A 27,657-nucleotide genomic window follows, 5' to 3' on the forward strand; every position below is an offset into this window, starting at 1 on the left:
CGCCGCCGCGGGCTCCGGGGCCGCCCGCCCGCCCGCGCTGCCGCCGCCGCCCCGCGGAGCCGAGGGGAGCGGAGCGCGGTGCCGGCGCCGCCGCAGCCCGGCGATGCCAGCCGGCCGCAGCGGCCCGCGCGCTTGGCGCTGACTCGGCGCGGCCATGGGCAGCGGCGGCCCCCGCCCGCGCGCAGGGCGCCAACAGGTACGTGCAGCCCCGCCCGGCCCGGTCCGGCGGGGAAGTTTGGGGCGGCCGGGCCGGGCCGGGCCGGGAGGGCGGCGGGCGGCTGGGAGCCGCGGCCGGGGGGGGAGCCGCCGCTGTCGGCCCCTCCTCGCCGGCCGCTCCCGGGGCGGCAAAACCGGCGTCTCGTCGCCGAGGGGGCGCCGGGGGTCCCCGTTAGGGAGCTGACGGGCTCGCACGGCCTCTGCCCGGTCGCCCTCCGCCCCGGCGCGCTCGCCTGGCGGCCGCCCGTCCCGGCCGTCCGGAGCGGGGCCTGAGCTGCGCAGCCCCCTCCGGGCGAGCGCGGCTGCCGGTCCCCGCGGGTGGCGCCCCGGGGTCCCGCCCGGCTCGAGGCGCTCTGCCTCCCCCGGCCCGGCCCGCTGCTGGCGACCTCGGGTCCCAGCAGCCCGCAGGAGCGGCCGCTCTCTGCCCCGCAGAGGTCTCCGGCGCCGGGTGGGTCCGCGAGCGGAGCAGCAGCGGGGAGACGGAGGCGCCGGGCCCGCGCTTGGGCCGAGTTAAAGTTGCAAACTCTCCCGCTTGCCTTGGCTGGGAAGAAAGCACTGCAGACGCTGGAGGAGCGAGCAAGGAGCTGGAAATAAATCAGCCCAGAGGAGAGGAGCGAGCACGCTGCGGGGAAGGAGCGCTCTGCCGCTCTCTGCCTGTTTCCCTGTCGGAGAGCACCTGCCTCGTCCGGACCTGCCGCGGCGCCTCCCCGCTGCACCGCCGTCGCCCGGGGCCGTGGGGCTGCCTTCCGCTGCAGGGGCCGCGGGCACCGCCGGAGCCGCAGGGCTGCACAGCTGTAAGTGTACCCGGAGTAAGAGTAGCGGAGGCTACATGATGCGTACGGAAGGGCTCAGCTCAGCCTTGCGCTGCAGGGGCTCGGGCCAGGCTTGCCGAGAGATGGCCGTGCGGTCGCCTGCTGTGGCGTTTCCTCCAGAGAGGAGCGCTTGCTGCTGGCCAGGCCGCCCTGCGCTGGGCTGGGGGACGCCGTCGGGCAGCGCTGGAGGGACGCCACGAGCGCAGAGTGCGACGGGGGGCAGGAGCTACCGTGCCAAACGCCCGTCAGTCTGCGTAGCTCCGACTGAGCGGGCCAGCCCTCCTGGGACGCCTCACCCCCGGGGCTGCTGAGGCCCGCTGTAGCTCTAACTCCTCAGCTTTGCCCATAATTAAGGATCATCAGCACTGCGGAAGGAGCTAGGAGTTAGCCGGTCTGGTGGCTTGCACTGATAAACCCTAAGCTGTTGGCACTGGAGGTTGCTGCTGTCGTCGTCGGTCTGCGTTTGGAAGATGGGAACGTCTTGCTGACCAGCCTCTCCAGGGACCTCCCAGCCGCGTTCGGAGCCTGCAGCTTTCTCTCAGGATGGGCAGCAGCAGAGTATCTCGGAGGTCCTGGGCCCAAACCTCACAGCCCATGCAGGTCTGAGCATTTCCTTGCCTGTCTGCGGCAGAGGATCCAGTGCTCAGGTGATTTTCCAGCCTCAGGTGAGGAGGGCGATGCCCTCCCTGCCAAGCCTGCCCTGCTGCCTTTGCCCTCCCCTTGGCTGCTGGAGCAGAGTAGTAGCAGAGTGGAGCCTGTGCTGCGTCGTCCCCAGGGGACTATGGAGGTGTCTCGTTGCTTGTTTTCATGATCGCTCAAGGCTTTCGAGGAGGTATCAGCTTCTCTGGAGACTGAAGCCTTTCAGCGCTGCTGCAATTGCCTGAGCTTTGCTTCGGGGCAGGGGAGAGGACAGCTTCCCTCCCAGGAGTGTTGTCTGAGAGCACGGAGCAGGAAGGGTGGTGGTCTGGGGGTCCAGCCCTCCCTCTCCTACAAGGGAGGTTTGACTCAGCCACCGCTGTCACGAGGTTTGCCAGGGAACCGTGCAGCATGGCAGACGATGCAGTGTCTGCCGCCCCGTATAATTTCACTGATGGGGCCTACGTATCCTTGCGCTTTGTCCTGTTTGGAAAATGGCTATGGGCTAATCAGTTCCCTGAAGTCTGCGGTTGTCTTGTGTTCCCACGTACCAGGGCATTGCTGCAGTGGTCTGACTTTTCAGGGGAGCAGTCGAACAAAATTGCCACCTAGCATCTCTAGGTGCACTGCAGCATCTCCTACAGCAATTGTGGAAATATTTCTGTTCCTTCTGGGCTTTGTATACGACTGCTTTGCCCCTCTGTGACTGGGCCGCCTGGTAGTGGTGACCCCCTGGACTGTGCTCTGTCGAGCCAATGGGTGCAGCTTTTTTTACGCTAAGCAAAAATGCTGAAGCTCTGAGATGTGCTGAAATAGCAGGAGTATTAAAATGGCTTTTAGAGAGCCAGCAAAACTACTGGGACACATGTGCATAAAGGTTGATAGCGTTGGAGCTGGACTGGAGAATGCATGTGTTATTTAGCATTGAAAGCCTGTGAATGTGCCAGCCTCCCCCACTCCTTTCTGTTTTTTAGGGGGGGGGAGATTTGCTAAGTATAATTATCCAGCTCATACAGACCTTTGCAAATAATGCTCCAGACTTCCAAAACTCTGAGCATAATTTGGCATGACAGAAAGTCCCTCATTAACACTGTGGGGCATCAGGCTGCCTTCCAAATGGAGTTACAGATGGAGCGGTCCTGGCTGGAGGTTCACAATTTTACATGTGGCTTTAACAGAGAGGGAGAAAAAGCCTCTAGATACCCGATCCTATGATTTTGGAAAATGATAGCTACGCTTTAGTGCTGAGATCAGCCTCGTGGCTGTTCATGATTAACCTCTGCTAACTCTGCTAGCACTTCGTCATACGTAGCTCTCTGCTGTATTTAAAAAGTGCGTTCAAAAATTAAAATTGCTGTATGAAGGTTGAGGTGTGAGAGCAATGTGACACTCGGGAGAGCTGAGGCTCTGCGCTGATGCGGAGAGGAGGTGTCCGTGTGCCGCCTTGCTCGTTCTGCCAAGGGCAGGTTGGCCCCTGCTCCCCGTCTCGGTCTGCTCTGGCTGCATGTCCTCGCAGTAAAGACACTCTGTGTTGGATATTCCTTGCACAAGGAGGGCCTGATCCTCTGTGGATTGTCCAGGCATTTTTCACCATATTAGTAGCTAGTTGCCCAAGTAGCAGTCCACATAGTAGTTGCCCAAGGAGCAGGGCGCCTTGCTCCTGGAAGCGTTCTCTGCGGTGGTGAGACGGGGCCTGAGGCCCTGGCAGGCAGCCTACTTGGAGCTAGCGCTTTTTTGGGTTGTTTTGTGGCAGGGATGCTTGTCTTGTGGTTTGACCTGCCTCTCCTGCGCTCCCGGAGCAATGAGAGTGCACTGTGTCTGTGCATGTGTGCACAGGGAGAGGCATGGGCACCGTCAGAGCAATGCTCGTCTCTGCCACCCTGGTTACAGATGGAGATTTGCCTTCAGAGACATTCAGGTGCTTTTGCAGTTACTTCGTATCCCAGCTTGGAACAGAAAGGCAGAATAGCCACTAACAAAACCGTTAATGAAAGATTCCACAAAATTCAAAACAGAATGTAAAAGAATGCAAAGTACCAATGTTTTCAGTTAAAATTAGGTGCTTTGACATGCCAGAACACCACGCTTCATTTCAAAATGACATTCCAGACTGAAAAATTTCAAGTCAGACCAAACATTTTTAGTTTGAGTCTCATGATGATAGGTGTTAAGAACTGTCAAAATACCAATTTCTGTGCAGCTGTGTTTTCTAGCGGGAATTTGTGTGCGAGTGAGAGCCCCGATTACCTGTACCGGGGTGGGTCTGAGGAGGAGCGTTGGCTCTGGGTGGCCGATGCCACAGGGCTAAGTCTGCTGCCTGCTGAAGTGGATTGTGGCTTTTTATACCTCATGCTTCTTTAAACGCCCACATAAGCTCTCTGGAAGTTATGCAGTCGCCCGCTCTCCTTCTGCAGTACAGTACAATAGCTTCCCTTTTAAGTACGGCGTGGACAGTGTAGGCTGCATTATTGATACCTCTGTGATTTATTTATGCTTTCTTAGCCATAGCAAACAGCTCAGCCCTTCTGAGCTAAATATAGTGCACACTGGAAGCGTATCCTGCGTGGTATGGAGGAGGTGAGAGGGGCACTGGCTTTTTGGCTTAGCCAAGAGAGACTTGGGCCAAAAAAAACATTTAGAAGCAGGTCTCACGCCAGCAGGCAGAGCCTCCCTGTGTTGGCTCTGCTGATCTGGTCCCTGCTACGGTGCCGTCTCCGCGCTCAGCCTCCGAGGGGGAGGCGCAGTGGAGATGCCCTGCGGGGACAGGCGCTGCCGGCACGTGGGGCCGAGCCGCGGGAGCAGGAGAGGAGATCCGCCGCAGTGTGTGTGTGCAGGAGGCATCTCACCCTCCCTTCTGGCCTGCACCGGAGCCTCCGTTTCCGGCTCGCTGCGGTGCTGAGGGCTGATGCGTGCACTGCCCGGGGGCCTCTGTGGATTTACACAAAGGGCTGGGCTGCTCTGAGAGGGCTGCTTAATTTTTTATTGAGGAAGTAGAACACATTTTAAGCTGGTGCCAATATTTGCATGATAGACTGTGACATCTCTGAAGGGACTATTACAAAGCAGGCCACTGTGTGAAAATCCATTCTTTGAGGAAACCTCTTGCAGAGCAGATTCTGCTGACAGCCCCACCAGCGCTCCGGAGATTGCCTAAATGCATCTTTACACAGGGGAGTAAGCACAGTCTTGTCACATCAGCTCATGCCCACTTCAAGCAGAGATTGTTTTCTTGCAAATTAAACCAGTTTAATTCATTCTGGCACTGCAGTGGCTCAGGGCAGGCTCTTGGCACCGTGCTTTGTTGCTCCAGTGGCCCATGTGTTAGTAGAGCTGTGTGGGCGCGGAGCAGTAGCAGCAGAGCTCCACGCGTGCAGCGTGGGAGCAGAAGTGCTGAGATCGCGGGGGACAGGTGTCCCCAGAGATCCTGCTGGGGGATCCGTCTGCCTGACCTCCCTGAGAGCACAGAGGGACAGGGACTGCCTTGGGGGCAGGGGGACGCAGTGGCCCCTGCTAGCGAGGCGATGAGCGGGAGCATGGGACAGTGCCCGGTTCAGGGCTGTGCTGTGCCCGCTTGTGAAAGAGTTGCATGGGCACCGCTGTTCTGCAGCTTCCCCCTCCCCTCGTCTCCCAAATTTGCCACTCGCTGCCACCTGATTGCACCTTTGGCCGCAGGGCCAAATGTAGCACGTGCTTCCCACGGCTGGCTGGCAGTGTCAGGCGTTGACTGTGGTCTGAGGGTGCTGCAAGGGCTGGGCAGCTTCCCTGCTGCCCTCTCCTGCATTCCCCACTCTGGACCGGCCAGGCTGCCCTACTTGCTGCTTTCAGTCTGTCGCTTGCTTATTAGCAGCTGCATATCTAGCAGTGACACACCGATGCACCGCGGCCCTGGCGTGGTGCTGCTCATTAGCATTCAGCACCTCTCTCTGCGTGAGCAGGGATGGTGAGCCGCAAGCTGTGAATAATGAGTGCTGAGATAAGGGGAAGCGGGGACAGTGGGGACCGGCCCAGAAGGCGAGGGATGCTTCTCGCTGCAGGGCACCAGCCAGCCTCCATCCCTCCAGCCACTGCGCAGCGAGCAGCCAGGCGCGGAGCAGGCAGGGAGTCCGGGCGGGAGTCAGGTGGAGGCAAAGCAGAAACGTCAACTCCATCCCTTGCCTCTGCCAGAATGGTCCAAAATGCCCCTCTCCTAAATATTCATTTGTAGATTACTCGTTATTCAGGTTGGGAAATCACCACCAGGCAGCCTGGAGGGAGTCATTAGGAGCTGCCACAGGTGCAGGCAGGGTGATCCTGTTTAGTGCAGTTGCTGGGATCTTGCTCTTCAGAGGCAGGTGAGAGAAGATGCAGGTTGAGTGTGGTGGTGTACCTGGAGGAGGACTGGTCCTGTGGCTATCCCTATCTTTCTCTTCCCACCCTGGATCCGTACCCCTGTGCTTTGTGGAGCTGTCCCACCTGGTGAGCGCCTGCACTGCCTCATCGCCTCACTTCTGCTCCGTGCCCAAAGCCTCCTGGCCAAGCAAGAGCACGAGAATGCCAGTTGATGGAAAACCTGATGCTGAGTGTGCCGTGCTGCGCCCTGCTCTCCGAGGCTGGGCCGGTCCTCCTCTCTGGGAACTGTGACTCTGCCAGAGGAGGGCTTGGAGGCTGGCTGGGTGGAGTGTGGTCGCTCCTGGCCATCAGAGCTGGGAAGGGTTTGACCTGAGCGGCCTGGCATGGTGCATCCAAGGCAGGGGCAAGTGCTCTGCACACCACAGCCTGCTCCCGCACTGTCCCTCCGCAGGCATTTCATTGCACGGCGTGAATTATTCACAGTGGAGCAAGGGGAGTGTGCGCGCGAAGCCCGGGTGTCTTCTGTTTTTCCCTTTCCTGTAGCAGCCTCAGCCTCATTCATAAATATTTGCTCAGGGAATATGCAGAGCACCGTAATGAAATAATCACAGAGGGAGAAAGCAGCATCTGCAGGGAGTGGTTTGAGGTGTGCACAGCAGTCACAGCCTGGCGTTACTGAGGACCGACATTTAGTTGTGTTTGAATCATTTGTTTTGTGGAGTATGTTTGATCTGAGCTGCTGTGTGCCAAAGGGAGAGTTACAGCCAGGCCACAGAGAAGAGGAGCTGTGCTGGGACCCTCAGAAGCAGCAGGAGTGGGAGGCTTCCCGGTACCTGCGCTTCGGGGCAGGAAAGGGCTTATTTTGGTTTGCCTCTCCAGTGGGACCTTGCTACCAGTTGTTTGCACTACGGCATCTCCTGACATCCCCGAGACCGGCTCCTCTTTGACGGGGTCTGTAGGCGCAGCGGTGACAGCAAGCCCTGCGCCCGGCAGCGTGCCCACGAAATGCAGATGGAGCAGATGGCGAGGCAGGCAGCGGGGACGGGGCTCGTGTTGTCACCTAGCAGGACCGTAGCAGAGGCAGGAGCGAGACCTGGATGCTGGCGTGTTCGAGCCCTTCCCTGGGCAGTGCTTCGCAGTGTGTTCCTGACTAGGCTGGCCATCCCACAGCATGAATTAGGAATTTTTTTTGCCTATAGATTCTTTTCTTACATAAAAATGTGTTTTTGTCATTTTTCTGGGTGAATGTCAACATTTTTGGTGACGTTTTCTGATTTTTCTTCCAGTTGGGAGAATCAAAATGGAAAATATCATTTTAAATAGGCATTTTGGAATGAAACATTTTTCATTTTGAAATGTCAGTTTAAAACAGAACAATCCATTTTGAAACGCTTCAAAACAAGAAATGCCCTTTTGCCACCTCAAATCACTTTGTTTTGATTAAAAATGTCAGCATTTTCTGTTCTGGCACTTCATTATGTGAGTGTGTTTCAGTGTCTCTGTTTGATGCACAACAGAACGTAATTTGGAAGGTTGGTGAAAATTAAAGATTTCTTCTTCAACCGGCCCCAGCTGTCTCCCGTTGCCTGGCTGATGCCTTGCGCTGCTGCTGCTGCTGCTTGTGTTAACCTCTGGGATGCTGCAAGGTGCCTGGTGGGACAAGGCAGCAAGAGCACCTGCTGCAGCAGAGCTCCCCGCCGGGCACAGGGAAGTAGGTGCTGCTGCTCCGAGAAAGGGGCGGCGGGTGCCACGACCAGGTAGAGCCGTGGCCCCCGTGCAGGATCCTCTGAGGCCGTGCCGTGCCACGCAGCGTGGCTTTGACCTCCCCAGCGTAGCAGGGGCTCTCCTGCTGCCCGAGCAGTGCCGCAGCCTACGGCTTGTGTTTATGGACCCTCGTTAAGAAGTTATGATCTGGCACTGAAGTTTTACAGGGGACGCAGTTATTTGGCCTGGACCCTGCTAGATCCCTGCGGGTGATAAACAAGGCCGTGAAGTTGTCATTTTACCTTGCAGATGCAGAGCGGAGATTTTGCTGTCAAAGCTGTTATCTCTAGTATTGCTTCTTGCAGAGCCCCAGAGCCATCTCCACCTGCAGCGCCGCGGGTGGTAAATATTACAAGGAAAGTGTTTAAAGCAGTGGAAAGTAAAACACTGAATCTTTCGAGGTTTAAATTTTCCCTTGAGGACTTCAGATGAGGTAAAACTCAGCTCCTTCTGAGCACCTCCCATGCCACTCTGTGTGCGGGGGCACAGCGTGGCGTGGGAGGGGAGATGCCACCTCTGTGCTGGGATGGGCAGTGTTTGCACACTTCAGCTTTGTGCGGAGAGATGTGGAGGTGGGTGAGCACGGGTGGGAGGTCAAGGTGCTACGTAGCCTGATGAGCATGTGCCCAGCCCAGGCACTGGGCAGCCTGAGTCCTGGCCTTGGCTTTGCTGTGGGGCTTTGGGTCAAAATTTCAAAGGATTAAGTCCCTCCAGCTCTGAGCTCCTCTGTCCGTAGCATTGCTACTGAAGCTGTTCCCCTTGTTTCCTTTTATCTCAGCTTCTGCATGCATGAGGAAGGTGGGTTTTTTGCTCTGCAGGGTACTTGGATGCGCAGATAGGAGAGGCGCAGACAGGCTGGTTATTATGGGCTCTTGGCTAGCGGAGCAGGTTGTTCAGCCAAGAGCAAAGCAAGGTCTGGAGGGAGGTGATATTGTGACTGCTGTGTTTTTATTCTTGCACAGATGTAAACTAATCCAAACGCTCAATGCTAACTTCCATTCAGTCAAAAGAAGAAGGTGTTGCTGTGATCCGGGCACAGCCCTGGGATGTAGGGGAGTGATGTTCGAGTCCCTGCCAGGCTCCCTGTCTGGAGCATACCCATTTCCAGGCGCTGATCACAGAAGGTTTAGGAGGCAGCTCCTAAAAGGGAGTTAGGAGGTGAATCGGTGCATTGGTAAGGCCAGTTCTGTGGCTGTCTGGGGCCCCACACTCTATGCACGGTGGTTGGGAAAGGGGCATCTTTGTTGGGGAGCGTGTTTCAGTCATTCATCTCGGTGCCACGACTGCTGCCTCTCCTTTGCTGGCAAGTACATCATTCCTGGCATGTGGAATGATAACGGTGCTGTGATCCAGCCCCCGTGCTGTTGTTAGCATGAGTAGCGTTCTGAATTAGTGCATTATTTTAAATACAATTTGGTTGCAACAATTCACTTCTCATTAATGACACTTGACAGCAATTTGTAAACTCAGAGTTTCAGCTGCTACTTGAGTCTGGCTGGAAGCCTCCAGCTGCCAGACAGAATAGGGCAGGTTGTAGTAATATAAATAGCAACTATTCTGCTGGGTCTAGGCGCAGTCTCCTCTCTCTGCCGGCCTGGGCTCTTCCGCAAGCACCCGCTTGCCAGGACGTGGCTGCGCTTCCAGAGCAGCTGGCCCTGGGGAGCGTCCCTGGGAGAGCAGCATTGCTTCTGGCAGGCTGTATTTCCCATAGCTCTGTTTAATCAGGAAGATAAGCAGGTGAGAGCTAAATGCCAAATCTCGTTATTGGGGGAACACGTGTATGCAAAGATAGTGGACACAATTTTGTGTCTGTGTGGTTTTGCAGATTTCGCAAATGTGCTGAAAGGAAAGACAGCACTAGAGCGAGGTATTGCTCTGGGACAGCTGAATTCAGTTTCCCACCCTGATGTGGGCTGTGTGCGTCGACCTGGACAAGTGGCTAGTCTGTTGCTCAGCTCTCTGTGTGTAAATGGTGCTAGCGGTGCTTGCCTGTCCGAGCCGGTGTCCCCTGGGGATAGCTGCTGGTGTGGTCTGTGTGTCAGTGTGTGGTGTGCAAAGTGCCCAGCCTGCGAGAGCCAATTTTAGCTCACTTCAAGGGACCTCTCTAACATTGGAGGCAAAGAGAGTACGTAACCCCTACGTGGAGAAGGTGAAAACGATTCACTGTTCATATACTCTTGCTCTTCTCAGATGCTCTTGGTCCATAGCTACTATTTCTGATCTGCACTTAATACCTGATTTAATGGTCCTGCTTCTGTTCTCTCAGCAGTAAAGGTCAGGAGTAACTCCTCCAAAGCAGGTGGAGTCACACTGGTGTAAAAAAGGGGCAAGCATATTTATGGATTGAATTATTGGAGAGATTTTTGTGCAAGGTGTGTGCTCATGTGCTTGTGAGCATGTACGTTAATGCATGCGTGCAGATACGCGCTTTGCTGTCTGATCTGCTCCTGCGCACCTCTGTACCTTCCTCAGGTATCCTGGTGGCTCGGTCGGCATGCCGAGCCCGGAGCGTGGAAATGCTGTCCCTGGTGCAGGGGCCAGCTGAGGCTCTGGCTCGTGGCCAGCTGAGGCTCTGGCTCGTTCCCAGCTGGTCCCCGGGAACTCAGTGTTTCTGACCTCTCAGGTGCAGCCCTTCCAGCAGGTATCGTTATCCAAGCGCTATTTCTCTCTCTCTCTCCTTTCAGGTGCGCTGATGTTTGCCCTTCTGTGTAAAAACATAATCCGTCGGAGGTTGGCAGATGCACAGGTGTTAGCTGCGAAACCCCAGTAAGAGGTAAATATCTCTCTCTTTGCTGCTATTGGTGAGATGTGACTTCTGACCTGCCTTAACGGGCCGCACTGCTTCAGAAATCTGCGTGGCGGATGAACCCCCAGGCGCACGTGTGCATGCTGTGTGTGCGCCTGTACCGGCCCTGGGCCGTGGTCGTGGCAGAGCCCCATCGGCCCCCGTCGTGGTGTGCGTCCGGGAGCTGAAATGCTGCATTCGGCAGCGGCAGCATACGTGTGCGCTGCCCCTCGCAACGCGCTTCTCAGCTCCCTTCCTCTGTGCATCTCTCTTTCTCTTTTTGTTTTGGTAGAATGAGTGAGAGAGACATACAGAGCTTGAGCAAATGGGTTTTCGTGCTCACTCTCTGCCTTACCACGCTATGGGGAAGACTGACGCTGGCCTCCGCCCACCACAGAAGCCATTCAGGTAGGGGAAGTGAGGACTGGTAAATATTTAATATGGGAGCTGGGCACTGGGGCCAGGCGCTGGGAGGGTGGCTTGCGGGCACGGCCTGAGGCCATAGCTTTGCGTTTGTGGTTTGAGAAGGGTCATGCTGGCGAACGGGAGGCGACGTTATTCCCATGTTGGTGGTATGGCGTAGCAAAGTGAGTGCTTTGAGCTGGTCCCGCCTGGGGCACATGCTGCCCTTGTCTCAGGGTCCTTATTTGTGAGACTAAGTGTTTCATGCAGCCTGACCTCGAGGTTCACAGCAGCCTTTGCATGAGAGCGTAGCGATGTGTGTCAGTACTCGGGCGCATGTCGAAGCCTAGAGGCTGCCCTCCTTGCACGTGGGGACAGGGGGGATCGCCCCATCTGGGCAGAGGGCAGCAGCCAGGGAACCCCAGCACCAATCCGCCTGTTGAAGGGTGAGGGACAAAGCACCTCACCCATCAGATCCCTACGAATATCTGAGGGCCGGCTCAGTTCGTTCTCATTTTCCTGCTTCCTGCTCCTGCCTCTTTGGAGTAAGCCTAGGACTGCAGCAATTTAACCCATGGACCGCAAGTGCCCCAAAAAGTGAGGGCTCTCCCCTTGTGCGCTGCCAGTGCAGCTGGGCTTCACGTGCTGGCCAGCTCTCAGGGTACGGCTCCGATTGCACTCAGCTTCGAGCTGAGCAGAGCAGCCACGGTCTGAGCTGAAAGAGAAAAAGGATGTGGAGTTACGTAGGCCTCGGACCAGGCTTTACCGCTGAAAGAGTGCCAGAACTTTAACGTTCTTCAGGGATTGCCATCAGGATGCCCCAGCGTAGTCTGTGTTTGGAAAAGAGGGTATTTAAGAGTTAATTTGAAAATGTTCTTGCTATTGCCTGACCCGTCACCTAACCCCTGTCCTATTTCTGTCATTTTTCCCTGACAGTTAAAGCAGTTCTAATCCTATAATCCCTATCCTCATTGCTTAAAACCAAAACATATCTTCCAGAGTGACTCTGTCAACCAGCTAGTCAGCAGTTACCTGCTTTACCTTCTTTCTAACCTGTAGCAGGTGCATGAAAAGATAAAACTCCTCAGTCATCTCTGGAATTATTTTTGGCACAAGCTCAGGATTTCCCAGGATGTTGGCAGACTACCTGAGTGATTTGGATGCGATCTTGCATGGGATTGCTTGGAGTGAAGCCTTTCCTGAAAATGCTGCCCTGGCTATAAGAATATTTGTGTCAGACGAACCGTTATTCCAATGGGAGCTCACTGGGATAGATCGGAGATTTGCAGTGTTTGCAGGTGTGTCTGCTCAGTTAGACAGTGCCGGGGAGGTTTCACATTCGGTCCGGTATCACTGCCCATCTACTGATCATCTGGTGGAGCACGGCTGGGGGATGCTCATACAAACTGTTGCTTTGGTCCAGCTCTCCTTGACTGGAGAATTTGGAGGGCCAGGTGCTCTGCTCCTTCTGGGAAGAGTCAGACCTGGAATTAATAAAGCAGAGCCTCATCTAGGTTTAAAAGTGCAAATGCCCAAATGTATTTATGCGGTGTGAATTATGTATAAGTCTCACTCCGAATATGAAAAGGCATGCTTATGTATTCATGTGTTCACAGGGAGAGAGGAGGGGTGGTTCACTCGCACAGAGTAATGCACAATGGACCAAATCTTGTGCTTCTTATTCAAGTGAATTCTAACCCACAGCAAAGAGGCCATAGTAGGAGCAAATACTTCAAGGTTTGACCCCACTCTGTGTCTGTATTAACAAGCTTTCTTTCTGCGCATCCTGATAGTGTAAGAAATTTGCACACTTGCACTGTCCACTTCTTATTTTCTTGGGCTGAATCTCCATTTGCTCAAAACAGGAATTTTTAGTCTGCTTGCTGAGGTTCATGGGCTTTGTTTTCCTGTTGTCTGCCTGTGCTTCTGCGGCGCTTAGGACAGTTTTTAGTAAAGGTTATGTTTGAAACATGATTCATAAGGTCACATTCTCACTTGTGATGGCATTTTTTTCCCCTAGAAAACCTGCAGTCATATTTCTGCAGGTGGAAATGAACTGGAGGTGTGAAACAGGATGGCTGTACCCTTAATGCCTGACTGAATCTCAGTTAGAGATGCTGATGAATTACATGCATAAAAGGATATGGACAGCCAGTGCTTTTGACCATTTATACCATTGCATTTATTCACAGTTAAAACCAGGTGTGGCACTTAAAAATGAAGCATAGCATTTAATTGTGACTATATGGCCACAAGATTTCAGATCCCCCAAATTCATGAATTTCTTAAAAAGAAAGAATGCGTGCAGATCCTCTTTGTTAGCCTTCCAGGAAAACAATGCATTTTAAACATCTGGCTTTGGAAATAAGAGCTAATCACTTATGTTCAGCCAACACGTGGAGAATGCTAATGTGTCAAAGCAGAGCAGTGCTTCTTGGTTTATGTGGTTGGATTTAAATAGCCACATGAATCAAGTGCTGAGATTAAGTCATTTGGAAATGGAATAGGAAACTCCTCAGTGAAGAATGATTCACCGGCAATTTAATCCCCCATGTAACTTGGTGAGCTTTACCTGATGAGCAAGGCTTGCTTGTCTGGATGTAGCTCCTACAAAGATGGTCCAGCATCTTCAGATAAACCCCTTTAATGCTGATTATCAGAGTGTCACCTTTGCCTTTGTTTTGAGGGATGAATGTGAACAAAGCAGAAGTAAAGACATTTCAGCAGCTAGGATTTGCCATTGGGAAATGAGATTCTCTGAATGAATGAAGAACACTGATTTCTGGTTATCTCAAAGAGAGATTTACTGGCCAGTGTGTCATTGTTTGGAGTGAGGACAGTAGCTAGATTGCTTTTATTTGTGAGATGCTTCTGCAAATTCCCCTCTTTGTTTAGAGAGGTGATGTGCAGCCTTTAAATCAAGACAGAATTTTTTTTTTTTAAACCATCTTCTCTAGATCAGGCAGAAGCTGTGGTGGGGGTGTGGGAAGCACCAGTCCTGTGTACTTCAGGTTGCTTGATCGTAGCTATATCCTCTAGCTGTAGTGTTTCCATATAGGTTTCTCTCTGACACACGTTGGCAGAGCAGTTCAAGCTATTCTCCACACTGCCCATGCATTTGTTTTTCTGCTTGCAAGTTTGAAGTGGTGGGATTTGGATGAGCCGTTCACAAAGGAGCTTGCATATATGGCGAAGGGGAGCATGATGTGATCTGAAGTTTTGATGTGACAATGCAGTAAAAAAAACCCTGCTGACATGCACTGATAATGAGCAATAAAAACAGGTCTACTTCTCTCCAAAACCATTTAAATAATACATGTGTCTAAGGCAGTAGTGATTTTATGACTTTAATTATTTAGTGAGTATTAGTAGTACAGTTGTTGCTGGGCACGGTGTACAGATAGCTCACGTCGCCGCTGCGCGGGGGAGAAAGGCTTTCCCTAAAGACAGTAGCGTATGAGCAAAGTCAGAGGTGAGGAAGGAGGCACAAAGATGAGAAGTGGCTTCTGCAGGATCTGTGGCAAAACTGCAAGATCCATGAGGCTATGCTGTCTCCGAGGCAGAGCTCACCTGAGCAGCTGAAAAAGCTCCGGGTTCCTGTCTTGTTCTGGGCACTGAACTCACCTGCCGCCTTCCAGGTTTCCATCTGGTTTCCTAGGGTGCTGCGCAGCCTTTCAGAGGATGCTCTAGACCAGTTTAACTGCATTTCGCTGCCCAGGAGGAAGGCGTTGTGGAGTGGAGGCTTTTGGCATTGCCTGGCAGTTATAACGCGTTAAACTTCTCTTCATTTTACAACTTTGCACCAGGAAACAGAGCAATATTTTACACTGAACAGGCAGAGCAGTGCCCACACCTCCCTGAGACAGACAAAATGTGTCATTTCAGGTTACGCCATAAAAAACATGTTCTGCTGCTCATTTAAAGGTCAGCCAGAGTAGGACAGCATTTTTATTTTATTTTTACATGCAGGATTCAAAAGCCTGGTGCTTTTACAATGCTTTTATGGCTCCTTGAGATAAGATTTTTTAAAAGGGTTCCAGTGGGGAAATAACAGTTAAATGGGAGGGAAAAGCATGCCAGCAGCTCTGGAATTTGTCCCAGGCTCTCAGAGGGTTTCCTACTCTCAGTGTTAAATGCACCATCTGATTTGCATTTTTCAGTTGTATCTGATATGCAGTTTTCTGCCATTCAGCAAAAATAGGGGAGCACCTGCAGGGAGCTCCAGAGAATCCTGTTGTTCTCCCTACACTTGTTCTCAGACTTGCGGCTCTTTCTGCCTAGATGTGTGACATAAAAGACCAGCATAGCGAGGAGCTGCTCAGCGGCACCCTGTGCCAGTGCCAGGGTGCCCCCACGGCACCTTTGCCTCCTGCGAGCTTGCCAGTGCGGTGCAGCGTGGCCCTTGCCTCAGCAAGGTGCTGTTAATCCCTTTTCCCGCAATGAGGGAAGAGCGAAGCTGCTTGCTGACTTCCTGGGCTGTGGCTCGTCCCCGGTCCCAGACCGTCAGCCCTAACGAGACTCCCGAGGTACTTAGGGAGAATGCAGACAGGTTGCCCCTGCCAGTGCAGAGAGATTTCAAAGAGAAAGCTCCCTCCGCCTCCTTAATCCCCCCAGTACGTTCGAGTACAGCCAGCAGCTTTATCGGGAGCAATTACTTGTGGGAAGGCAATGCACCATGCCCTGCTGCTGTGCTCCCAGCTGGAGCTGGGAACTTGGTGCCTGGAGGGATCTGCACAGGAGAGAGGTGCCTGGGGCAAGTTTCCCGTGCAGTTGCTTCCCAGGACAGGATATTGGGATGCTCATAAAACCTTTAAGCGGATGAAGGGCTTTCACAGCCCGAGAGAGGGCTGAGTCCCATGGCTGCGTGCTGCTCCCCCAGCTCTGCCTGCGCGGAGCAGTTGCTGCAGGGGTGCGAGGGAGAGGCAGGGCTGTGCGCGGCCCCAGACGGCTGCAGGAGCTGGTGCCCAGAGACTGCCTGATCTCTGCGGTACACTGGTGGTTCTTTGATGAGCAGTTCAGGGTCTGAATTTGGGAGCAGAAGCAAGTGCCTGAGCTAGGAATGGCACTGCTGTCGATGATGGTCTGTCAGCCCCCCTGCAAAGTGCTCCTTGTAGTCAACTCTTCCCGGGGCAGGGAGGCAACAGCTCCTGGCACTGTAGTCTGCTGCCTGACCCCATTTATCAGCAGATGCCTGTGCTCTGACTGGCTCAAAGGAAAGCTGTATGCTTTTGAGGAAAAACAAAGGGCTTTCTGAACATTTCTGTTCTGAGGATGGCAGTCACCCTCCACACTCTCCACACAATGGTAGACATGCACCTCTGGTGCAGCTGGGCTAATTACAGCCTGTAGCTGAATCCAGCAGAGCTGGAGCACAAAGCACAGGCTTATTAGTAAGAGCATCCCTTGTCTGCGATGGATTTTATCTTCGCCGCACGGCATGCCCAGGGCTGCAGACACTCCTACTAACATTATAGCCTGCCCTCCAGGCAGGGAAGAGGCAAGTGCTAGCTACAGATGGGACTGTGTCAGCCTGCTCCGGTGGGAACTTGTTTCTTGCATCTGCACGCTCACAGTCTGCAAAACTCCTGCAGCAGTTGCTTGGCACAGCTTGCACAGACACCACGCAGGTGCCTGCTGACACAAAACGATGGGCTCCAGGGCACGTGCCTGTTGGTGCAGGACTTACAGGTGCAGGCCTCGCTGCTTGGACAGGTGATGGTGGTGAAGGCCTTCCAGGAGCACAGAGGGTGCTAGGTGATGTTGGAGCATGTGGGTCACCCAGTTCCTCCTGGAACTGGGGTTCTGGGAAACTATCCCCGTGCTGGGTGGTTTCCTGCTTCTGATCACGTTGATTCTGTGATGTGAGTTCATTTGCTGCAAGAGCCGGGGAATAAGAAAGCTGCAGAAAGCAATCTGCTGAGTGAGAGAGCAAATTGAAAGCAGAAACTGTGTGTGTGTGTGGGGGGGGGGTCCTGCAGTCCGGGACAGCCAGAGGTGCAAGGGGTGACCTCTCTCTCTTTGCAGGACACAGACACTAAAATGTCAGAATGGGAAAAATGTTCCTGCATGGGGCCCTCACCCAGCAATGCACCTGAGCGTGGGGAGCGCAGCGCACAGGGAGGCAGCAGGGGCCAAAGGGGCCGACCCTGCACCAAGGCTCTGGGTCCTTCAACCCACATTTCTTGTAGCTGTTGCTGGGTTAAGCCAGCATCAGTAACATGGAGGAGAATCTAATTTTTCTTTATCTTCCTGCTGCACCTTTTTGAGGAAATTAAAAGGGTTTTGACACGTTAGTGAACTCTTATTGAATGGCTCTAATGAGCGATTTCTCAGTTCTGCCTTGCTCTCCCTCTGCTGAATCTTTTTAAATTAGCTGAAAATGAGAAGCCAGAGAGCTGAAGCAAGAGGGAGCAGAGAGGATCGTCTGGGCCTTCCTCTTGGGAAGAGCTCTGCTAATGAAGCTTTATAGAGAGGCTTTTTCAAAAAATGAGTCAAAACCACAAACATATGTGAGTGCTGAAGTTGAAGGGTATAAAAACACTTGTTTAGACACGATGTGACCTGCAGGAGGGGCAAGCAGCTGGGGTAAGTGACTCTCAGCACTCCTGGACCAGAGCGCGTGGCGGGAGCGCAGGGCAGGAGAGGGAGAGAAGTGGGGAGAACTCAAACGCATGGGAGTTTGGGCTGGTGCAAAATACCCGACGAGGTCAGGTCTCCCAGGCTCCTGCGTCAGCCATCGCCTCAGGCTCGCGTTTGTGCGGGAGCAAGGCACGAGGATGGACGTGGTGGTTTGGTGGGTTCACCCTGAAGCACAAATCTGTGCTCATGTTCATGGTTAGCCAAGCCCAAGGACCTCTGCTTATTTCTCAGATTATATGGAAAATCCCATTAACCGTGAAAAACAAGGCAAAACATAGTCACATTTGTTTTATAATGAGTTGCTTTCCTTTTCACTTTGACCAGAGTCTATCATCTCTGCATTCAGAAAGAGTGGGAACCTTCATTAAAACTGAATTATGATGGCATTTAGAAGGGAGGATAAAATTTATAGCCAAAGATGCTATTACAAAATACTTCCCGGATAGGTAATTGTGTAATTATTATGGGCAGATATGAAGGCAATGGCTCATTAACAGAAAATGACCATGAAATAACAATAAATAAAGCCAAATAAAAGCCATGGTAATTGCGCAGCCCATCCTGCCTGCGTGCCAGCCAGCGCGGGGCACACCAACCCCTGGTTCCTCAAGGAAGCAGGTTTGAGACTGGCCGCTGTCCTTGGTGTTGGGGGGAAGGAGTGCACGGAGGGACCTGGCGTTAGGTGGCTTTGAAATCCTCAGAGTCCCGAGGGTCACAACGTGCTCTTCCTCCAGTCCCTGCTCCCCACAGCAGCGCCTTCACGCACAAAAGCAGATGTCACCCAGCCCCTGGTCCCAGTCTGGTGGCATCGCTGGTGAGTGCATCCTGGTTCAATTCCTTGAATCCTGCCCTTGTTTTATCCCTCCGTAGGGCTCAGGTACTGTGGGAACAGGGGAAAATAACTACTTTGGATGGTGAGGCAGGATTCTGGGCTCTTGGCTCTTTTGGCAGCAAGTGAAAGTTAGCAAAAAAAGTGTGTAAAATGTCATCGAGGCTCGGGGTAATTGGCTGGTGTAGACAGCAGCAACATCTTCCATCACAGCAATTACGCAGCGCCACAGCAACGCCTCTGGTGAGCTGCCGGCTCCAACGCGCCGTTTGTTCGGTCATCCCTGACTCAGTGCGGCAAATTCCAGGGGTAAGAGGGATATAAATATTTGATAACTTCCCCTTCCCATTGCGGTAATTACTGACCAGCTGGCAACGATGGGAGACCTGCAATGGCTGAGGAGGGGAATTAGCTATTTGGCACGACTGCCCTTGTGCCGGTCAGGGGCAAGCGGGGCCCTGAGCCCCTGCCTTGCCGGCGGCCTCCAGTGTCTCCTACTGTTGCAGGTTTTGAGACAACAGAGCAGCCCTGGGTACAAACTCCGGGAGCTGCCCCCAAATAATCGGAGCTGCGCCGAGTGAACGTAATTAGCAGGCTCGAAGGCAGGGATGTGATTCAGCGACGCCGAGCCGAGCCTGGAGGCAGGCAGTGCTGCGCTGTGCCAGGCGAGCGGGGAGGTCGCGCTCGTGCTGGTGTTTCCCAACAGGGAGGTGAAAATGTTGCTGCAAGGCAGAGGAATTTCCCCCTTGAGGCTGAAGAGAGATCCCATTTCCCTGAGCTTTCATTTCAGAAGATTAAGAGGCTGGTTTCCAAGCGCTTCTGAAAAGCAGGAGGCGTTTCCTATTGAGTGTGGGTATTTGATACCTCTCTTTGGGGACCCACAGGCATTTGCCGTGACACAGGGCTTCAGCCGTTCTCACTATTTTCCTTCTTCTGGAAATTGTAGCAGAAATGAACAGGGGTTAAACCAGCAGAAAACTGGCACTTCTTTCCCGGGCCTGCGTGCTTTAGTGAGTTAGAGTAAATGCGCTCTCTGGGATCTTCAGTGAGGATAGTTTGGCTATTGAATTGTGCAGGACCTCGCCAGCCGCGTAGCTGCTTCTCAGGAGCCATGTCTGGAAGAGCCAGGACAGGCACCAAAATTGCACATCCTGCCTTCCTGCCACTAAAGCAACCTGCAGGCTTAGGAGGCTCGGAGGTCTTGTACTTAACTTGCTGCTGTTGTGTTTATAGGCTCAGTGCAGCAGTAAATTTGAGGCCATAAACTGCATCTCCATGCATTGCCGATTGGTTTTGCAGCCTGCTGCCTTTCATGTAACTTAGCGGCGAGCGTAAGGGTCAGTGTTTCCCTGACTCTGTGTGTGATGGGCTCCCCAGCGAAAGCAAAGTTGGGCAGCGCTGCAAAAGGGGCTGAGCGCAGGCTTGTCCCGTGTAGGAGTACTGCCAGCAGGAGAGCACCCAGAGCACCTGCCCCAGCAGTCTTGCACCTTGCTTTTGGCACCTTTTGTCAAGCTTCGCTGCCGATTGCTGCCGTAGGTGCTCTCAGGGCTCCTACTGCCGCAGCTGATGCTGCCGTGGGGATTTAGGGGAGGACTTATGCGTAGCCTTGAGTGGAGGGCAAAGGCAGAAACCAGGCAGCCGGCTGTGACAGTGTGGTGTGTGCCTCCCTGCACGTGTTTTGGGATGGCACATCATAGGAACACAGCTTCCGTGTGCTCCTAGCAGCCTGGCTCCTGGTTACTGTGTAAGTCAAAGGACATTCCCAGCAGCACATGGGATGTCTTAGTGTGCAGCTCTGTGCTCGCTCCTCCAGTGCTCATTAAGCAAGACCTGCAGGGTTCACTCGCTTTTAGGTCATGGGAATAAAGTCTATCCGGTTCTGTTTGGCTCATTTGTATTGTGGTTGTGTAGGCCATTAGCTAGCGAAAGTCATTGATTTGTGATGCTAACTAGATTCTAAGCCCAGATCCCAGAGGTGATAAGCCAGCACATGAGTTTTTCTTTCTTCCTTAACATTTTAATGGCACTGGGATGAGGGAGCAGCAGAGTAGCCTGGATTTCTGATGAAGACCATGACATTTCTGTGTCACTGCAGGGTGGAAATGCACTCCTGGTTCTCCCTCCCACTTGCAGAGGATGGAGTGTGATGATTAGATGGGAATATCCCTTTCAGCTGCGACTGTAAGGGCTGGGGTCAGAGGTGGCGTTACTCTGTTTGAAGCCAAAGGCAACACAAGGCACCATCCCCCGTTGTAGCAAAGTGTGCATCTTGTTTTCAGCTCCAATTAACTAATGTGCTCATTCCTTTCAATAAAGCGCTTCCCTGGCCTTGGCAAAAGGCTATTAATTTTGCTCAGCAGGTGTGAGGGCTGTTAGGACCACGAGCCTGGATGGCAGGGCGTCTGGAGCAGGTCCCTGCTCTTCCTCATTACAGATGGGTGGGGAGAGGCTGGACTGACCCATATGTGTGTGTGCAGCAGCCTTGGGGCCTGGTGAAGTTTGTGGGGCACAGGACAGCTCTGCCCAAGCCCTGGCTCCACCTGGGCCATTGGCTGCCACACATGCTGCTTTAAGCCCCTGCGCTTGGGGCTGACAGAGCTGTACCTCTCCACTGCCCGGCCTCGCTCGGGGGGTTGCTGGGCCAGGACGTGGCCAGGAGCCCTGGGGCAGCCCCACATAATCGAGTGTTTTTCCCCTCCTGCAGTGCATGTAGAGCCTGGCACATGTGAAGTCATTGCAGCTCACAGATGCTGCAATAAGAACAAGATTGAGGAGCGCTCCCAGACGGTGAAATGTTCCTGCTTCCCGGGGCAGGTGGCAGGGACAACGCGGGCAGCTCCCTCGTGCGTGGATGGTAAGTACCCAGCAGTTGCCGAGCCAAGTACCTACGCTCTCTCCTGACTGTATTTTATTGTTTTGTCAGGCTGGCGCAGTTTCCACAGACCTGGGATTAAGGGAGGAATCCTGCCCAGGGCCCTGGCTGGATTTCTCTGCATGGATAGGATGCAACTCTCCAACCTGGGCTCAAAGTGAGAGCTCCTGCGATGGAACAGAGGGGGAGAACAAGCATTTTGGGTCTCTCCTTTGGTGTAGCCACGTTATTCCACCCTGTGCAGCCCAGGGGTTACACCTGCACCGGCACATTATGACACTTCGGGGGTTCGAGCTCCTCCCTGGTGCTGCTGTGCTGGTGTTGCGTTGTTGCACTAGAGCTGGGCCTTGCAGCATCGATCTCTGCGCGCCCAGTTTGCCATGCTGCTGCAGCCGCAGGCCCAGACACAACTCCAACTGTGCAGCACCATCGCCTGTGAAGAGCGCTAAGCAAAACTCAAGCTATATATATTTTATTGAATGGCATCATATGGTGTCACAGTAGAGCCACCAGAAGCAGCTGGAAGCCTCTGCCAGTGCATTATTGATTTACTTGAGAGCCTATATCATGTGAATGCATTTGTGCACAACACCAAGAAATGACTGGATTAATTCTCAGGGAAGGTTTTCTTTGTCCTGAACAGCTTTTGTGTCGTCTTTCCCAAAGATAGAGAAGTCGCCTGTAATTATGCACATTGTAGGCATAAATTACAAGAGTCAAACATAGTTAAGTAGTAATAGACAGTCACTTTGCCTCTGTAAGTGGAGCCTGAAGTAGGCTAGTGAACAAAGCTGTTTTCCCTGCTGTTGTCAGGAATGAGGACAGGGCTGACGGCAGGCTTTTTACTTGGGATAGTGTGAGAAAACAGGGCACTTCAGAGGCAAGTGGAGAAATTGGGTCAAATTAGGTCATCTAGCTGACAAGCGGCTCCTCAGGTCCAAGGCAGTACTTAGGAGGGAGGCAGAGCCTGCCTGGAGCTGGGGAAAGGAGCAGAGATCCTTGTTTTCCACAGATCTGCAAAATGGGTGGCATTCCCACCTGCAGTGTCCGGGAGACAAAAAGGAGGCACCTCCTGCCACGATGCAGTGGAGGTGGCTCAGACGGCAAAGCCGCCGGCTCGCTGGACGTGCTGCACATGGGGGCCAAGGGCTTCCCACAAGCCCCACCAGGCTCGTGGCTTTCCCAGCTCGGCTCCTCAGTCACAGGGTGGCTGTGACCGCCCCTGGTGCCCATACAGCCTGCGTTGTCCCACTGGGCCTGCCACCTCCCTGCCCGCAGGTGGTTTCGGCCGCTCATGATGCGTCCCTCCTCTCCTTCCAGCCTCCATCGTGCTCCAGAAGTGGTGGTGCCAGATGGAGCCCTGCCTCGAAGGCGAGGAGTGCAAGGTCCTGCCAGACCTCTCCGGCTGGAGCTGCAGTAGCGGCAACAAAGTGAAGACAACCAAGGTATTTCCACGTCTCCATCCCTTGCGGGCAGCTGTGCCATGGGGCGTGAGGAGCTGGGGCAGAGCTGCAGGGGCCGATGAGCACCGGGCTCAGGCTGACAAGCACGCTGGAAGAGCAGAGTGACACCTCGCTGCCCTTTCCCCAGCCTAGGACAATCAGACTTTTGCTTTGAAACCCAGGAACATGTCCCAGAGAGTTTGCAGGGAGGAAGAGGAGAGCTCTGGCTTCTCTGGGGCATATGCAATTTGCTACAGTTGTGCCAAACCCAGTGGAGGGGGCAGTCTGGGCGCCTATGCGCCGGCTGTGCAGGAAGGCGGGCCGGGCCAGGGAGGGAAGGAGCCCGGTCACGGTGGTGTGAGGATAGCACGAACACCGAGTCGGTCCCAGGGCTGGTGCCTGTCTGGGAGCTCTTGGCTCGCCTTCTCCCAGCTGCTCCCTGGAGCAGTGGGTTCCTCGTCCCAGCCTTTTGGCACAGCCCTGGATCCATCAAGGCTTTCTGGGATGTTACTGCTTCCCTGTCTGAAGCAATCATCTGTGACAGAGAGTTACATGATTATTATTTTCATGGCTTGCTGAATGCCCCAAAGAACAAGGTATAATTAAAATTTTATCAAACTCATTAGTAATTATATATATGTCATGGTTAATCAGTTGCATAATTTTGTAATCATTGTTCATACAGTTGAGTGTAATTATTCCGTATGCTTTAGCTTTTCTCACCCCTCATACCCTGCTGTAAAATTACCGTATTAGGAAAGTGATGTGGGGATTTTTTCATTATTGCTATTATTTTTGTGCACAAAAAGCACTTTCATGCTCAGATATTTTTATGGATGTTAGAAGAGGGTCCTCTGGCCAGGCATCCATCAGTGACCAGTAATTGCAGTGCTACTTTTAGCTTATCCTCTTTTTCTCTTCTTTATATTGCTTAATTAATTCTTCCCCCGGTTGATAATGTGACTCAAAGGGTCTGGGGCTTTGCTGACCCTGGGTTCCTACTGGGACCATTCCAGTCTACAAGAGGCCAGGGCTTCTGCTCTCCTCGCTTTTCTAGTAGCCCTGATCTCCTTTATGGCAATCCTCTTAACATCCTTTTTTGGCTTGTTTACCCTTCTCTCCAGGGAGGCTGCATCTTAGAAACCCAGATCCATGTTTTCAGAAAGACTGGTGACTTTTAACGCCCCGTTAAGCACTAAACCCCAAAGGGGGCTGGATTTCCAGAAAGTCTGAGGCACCTCTCAGTTGCTCTGTGCGAACAGAGCCCAAAAGGGAAGCTGTAGACAAAGCAAGGAGTTCACAAATAATCCATAAGCTGAAATTTGGAACAAGCATCTCATCAAACAAATGCAAAGAACAAATGATGTTTGCCTCTGCTGGGACTGTTCACTGATAGTTCACAAGTGGGAGAATCAGCTGGATATGTTAGATAGCTTGCCCACTGCAAACAGATTGACCATTTCCATTAGCAAAGAAGATACTAAACAGACTTCCTCTGGAAAATCATTTCAAACAACAAATAAACGAGAGGGAAGCATGATGTCTCCATGGGTAATCCATTAGTGGGAAAGGGCTTTCTGAAGAATTCTGTCACAAATTATTTGCTGTGGGGAAAGGTTAGGGTTGTGGGGAACCCTTGTGGGGAAGGGTTAGGGTTAGGGCTGTCACAGAACTAGAAGTAATCCATGCAAAACACATCGCCAACCTGGAGGGATTGAAAACCATGGCACAGAATCTTCTAAGTCATGAGATGTTAAGAAAATAACAGTAATGGGGAGGTCTATGTATCTCCTACCTGAGTCGTTTGTTTCTTTAGGTGTTTTCTAGATCATACTTTGCAACTTTTTACACCACCAAAAAATATTGGAAAGACCTTTCTAGCAAAAGCTGAGATTGTTGCATAGGTGTAGGCGTTGAGCAGCAGAAACCCAAAGAGCTCGTCCCAGGATTCATGACAAAACTGTAACAGGCAGCAGCCTGGAAACCTCCTGCTGCTCCATTGCATCAAGCTGCAAAGGGTGGAGAAGGTAGCAGGAGGGAGTAATGGGAGGCTGTGGAAAGGAAGGACTACAAGAGTGCAAAGGAGGATTGTGGTCTTTTTGACTGTGGCACGCACTGCCACTTCCTTATCATACCACTTGGTTTCTCTGTGCTTTTTCTAAACAAACTTTCCCTTTTTTTTCCATTTATCCTTTCCCTTTTGAATGCTGGGATGTAAATGTGGCAGTTCTGGCAGTACTCAGCACATGTCCCCGTCCTGGCTCGAAGCTGAGCCGTGTGGCAGAGCGTGATTCTGTCCTCCTATCCCCTTTTTAGTGCTCCCAGTTTGATCTTCACGCTGAGCTGTGTTGGATCTGCACTTGGCTCTGCCACATGTGCCTGATACGAGGAACGCTCAGAGGCCAGGCACAGAGGTTAAATAGCCTTGTTTCAAATGAATCTATAACTCCAAAGGCTGTCTTGACAGAAATCTCTGGCCCTACTATGAAATCCATGAGAAAGGACACTGTAATGGCTAAATAGGATATGAAAATCTGAAGAAAAATAAGTTTAAACTATTCATAGTCTGCAGCGCATGTGAAATGGAGGGCAAGCATGGCCCGGGATCAAAGTAGCCAGACAATTGCCAGGGCATCCTGTAGCCTGGTGTGATGAGTGTCATGCGAGAGAGCATCTGCATGCAGGGAGTGACCGCAAATGTACACAGCATCAGAGACAGCCCTGGGTCCCGTGCGCTCTCCAAGATGCTGTCAGGACCGCTCACTTCTGTAGCAACAACAGAAAACTTCCTGCTACGTCACTAAAGTGCAGTGCCGCCAGCCCCTCGTGATGTGGGTTTGCATTATTCTTGCGGTAGCATGGGTTTATTGTAAGACTTAGCTATTATAATTGTTAATATAACTTCATTCATTTACACTGATCTAACACTTAATCCAGATGTTGTGCTGGGTGATGGACAGAGCCAGAGCACAAAGCAGTTACAACAGGTATCGGAAACATTGGCAAATATGGAAGGAAACAGTGACTTAAATTGCTGTATCTTGCAAAACGCTGTCCAAAATACTGGATGTTGTAGAGGAAGCAGTTCAGGACATTGGCCAGAGGTGAGAGACACCTTTCTCAGAGCTGTGTGGGCAATAACCGGAGCATGAAGGAAGCTCTAGCTCGCCCTAATAGCTGAACAGTGGCAAGCACCTGTCTGACTCTCCTCTCCTTTGCTCACAGGTCACACGATAGTTTCAGTGGTGCTCTGCTGTGGACTCAGCTGGTGAGCGTTGCCTTTTCGACAGCTGGGACATGGAGCGGTGCAACACAGCGCTGATCCCACAGGGAGAGGATCCTTTTGCGCTCCGCAGAGCCACAAGCAGCAGGACTTTCCTGGCGTGGACAGAGTACAGCTGGGCCAGAGGGCACTGCAGTCCCCCTGCGCTGCACCCCGTTGCCCTTGCTGTTGGGCATCTGGCAGTGCTCCGTGCCTGCTGTGCCGGAAAGCTGAGGCTTACAGAGGCCTGACGGTGTCCTGGGCCTGCGTTCCTGGGAACCCTTCTCATTGCTGTTCAGGCCATGCCAGGTACCGGTCCAGTGCTACCGCTGACATCCAGCTTCCCTTAAGGCTACAGTCATGGGTCCCGAATGCAGTTGCAAGACTCCTATCACTCCACAGCCCCCTTCCCCCTCATGGACACACTCACCATGGGCTCATTTTCCCATCCTGTTGAAAGAATTCTCAAGTCATACAAGAGCTGTTGACAATTACAGAGAGAGAGAGAGAGGGACAACAGTCCCCCCAAACTGGCTTTATTCTTTCATTTAGGTAAAATAACTGCTGTGAGTCACCTTTCCTCCATCTCCAAGATATTGAATCAGTGTCACCATCAGGAAATTAGAACTCAATGATCGTATGAAGTCCTCCCTCCGTTTGGTTTGCTGTTTTTAACCCAGATGTGTTTCCAGGAAAAGTTTGCACGCTCTGGGCGCCTAAGGCCAGGAGGGCTCCACTGACATTGGTAGCACTATTTCCTCTCTGCCCCATAGTCTAGCCCATGTAACCACAACCCAGCCCCACATGTAGTGAAAGCGACAGTGCAGCCTGGGCTGTCTGACACCGCTCCAGACAGCGGAGATGGTATCATGTAGCCGTGGAGCATGCTGCTGGTTTTTCCTTCCTCGGTAATTGCATTAATCAGGCTGTTAGTTTAATATCTGTTCTCTACAATGCAAGTCCCAGGCACCAAATTACTGCTAATGTTTGCAATAGCATTTCAGAATAATGCGAGGGGGAACCCTTCTTCTTTCGATTTGGTTTGTCATGCCTAATGCAGCATAGACAGCCATCCAGAGACCCAGACAGACTGAGACAGGCTTTGTTGCATTAATACAAAATAAATAAAGAAGAATGTACCACGTCCCAGCAGTGAGCTCATGTCCTTTCCCAGGATGTACCGTTGCCCCTGATACTGCAGTTAGAGGGAGGTACAGCATGAACCCTGTCATCCCAAATTCCTCAAGGTGCCACCACTGCTGGAGCCCACCCCGGCCGGGGGAGCCAGCGAGTGCGGGTGGTCTTGCCGTTCTCCCCCCAGGCCTCTTTCGTTACCTGCACCGAGGGGGGCCGGTGGGAGATGGTGTAACAGGGCACTGTTGACTCGGGAGGGTGCCTGGACGAAGCCTTGGGAATGAAAACACCTGACGTGCAACAGGCCCCCAAGCGCCGAGTGCTCCCCAGGCATGAGCAGGGCCGGCGGCAGAGAGCAAAGCGACGCTTCAAAGGATGCAGGTGTGTTTTGCAGCAGGTGGCCTCTGCACTTCAACCGCGCGACCTGCAGGACTTGTTATTTAAATGTTTTTGTAATGGGGTACGTAATACCTGATTCAGATGTGATGTAAATATCAGACTGTGAAATATTAAATCCATTTTAATCTCTGCAGAA

General features: G+C 52.8%; 1 protein-coding gene across 3 annotated transcripts; it reads left to right on the plus strand.

Annotated features, from left to right (window-relative positions):
• The first annotated feature begins 48 nt into the window (after positions 1-48).
• TAFA3 (TAFA chemokine like family member 3) lies at positions 49-27,657 on the plus strand. Of its 3 annotated transcripts, XM_068918407.1 has the most exons (7): positions 49-196; positions 766-1,010; positions 10,442-10,530; positions 10,835-10,950; positions 21,117-21,266; positions 22,605-22,729; positions 25,952-27,657. In XM_068918407.1, exons 4-7 carry the CDS (start codon positions 10,836-10,838, stop codon positions 25,961-25,963), a joined length of 402 nt encoding a protein of 133 aa, XP_068774508.1. In that variant the 5' UTR covers positions 49-196; positions 766-1,010; positions 10,442-10,530; position 10,835; the 3' UTR covers positions 25,964-27,657. The 3 variants fall into 3 exon arrangements, with proteins under 3 accessions (XP_068774508.1, XP_068774509.1, XP_009670447.1); XM_068918408.1 differs by lacking the exon at positions 766-1,010 and having other exon boundaries at positions 54-196; XM_009672152.2 differs by lacking the exons at positions 49-196; positions 766-1,010 and adding an exon at positions 1,639-1,675.

Source organism: Struthio camelus, chromosome 24 (assembly GCF_040807025.1).
Source record: "Struthio camelus isolate bStrCam1 chromosome 24, bStrCam1.hap1, whole genome shotgun sequence".
Taxonomy (NCBI): domain Eukaryota; kingdom Metazoa; phylum Chordata; class Aves; order Struthioniformes; family Struthionidae; genus Struthio; species Struthio camelus.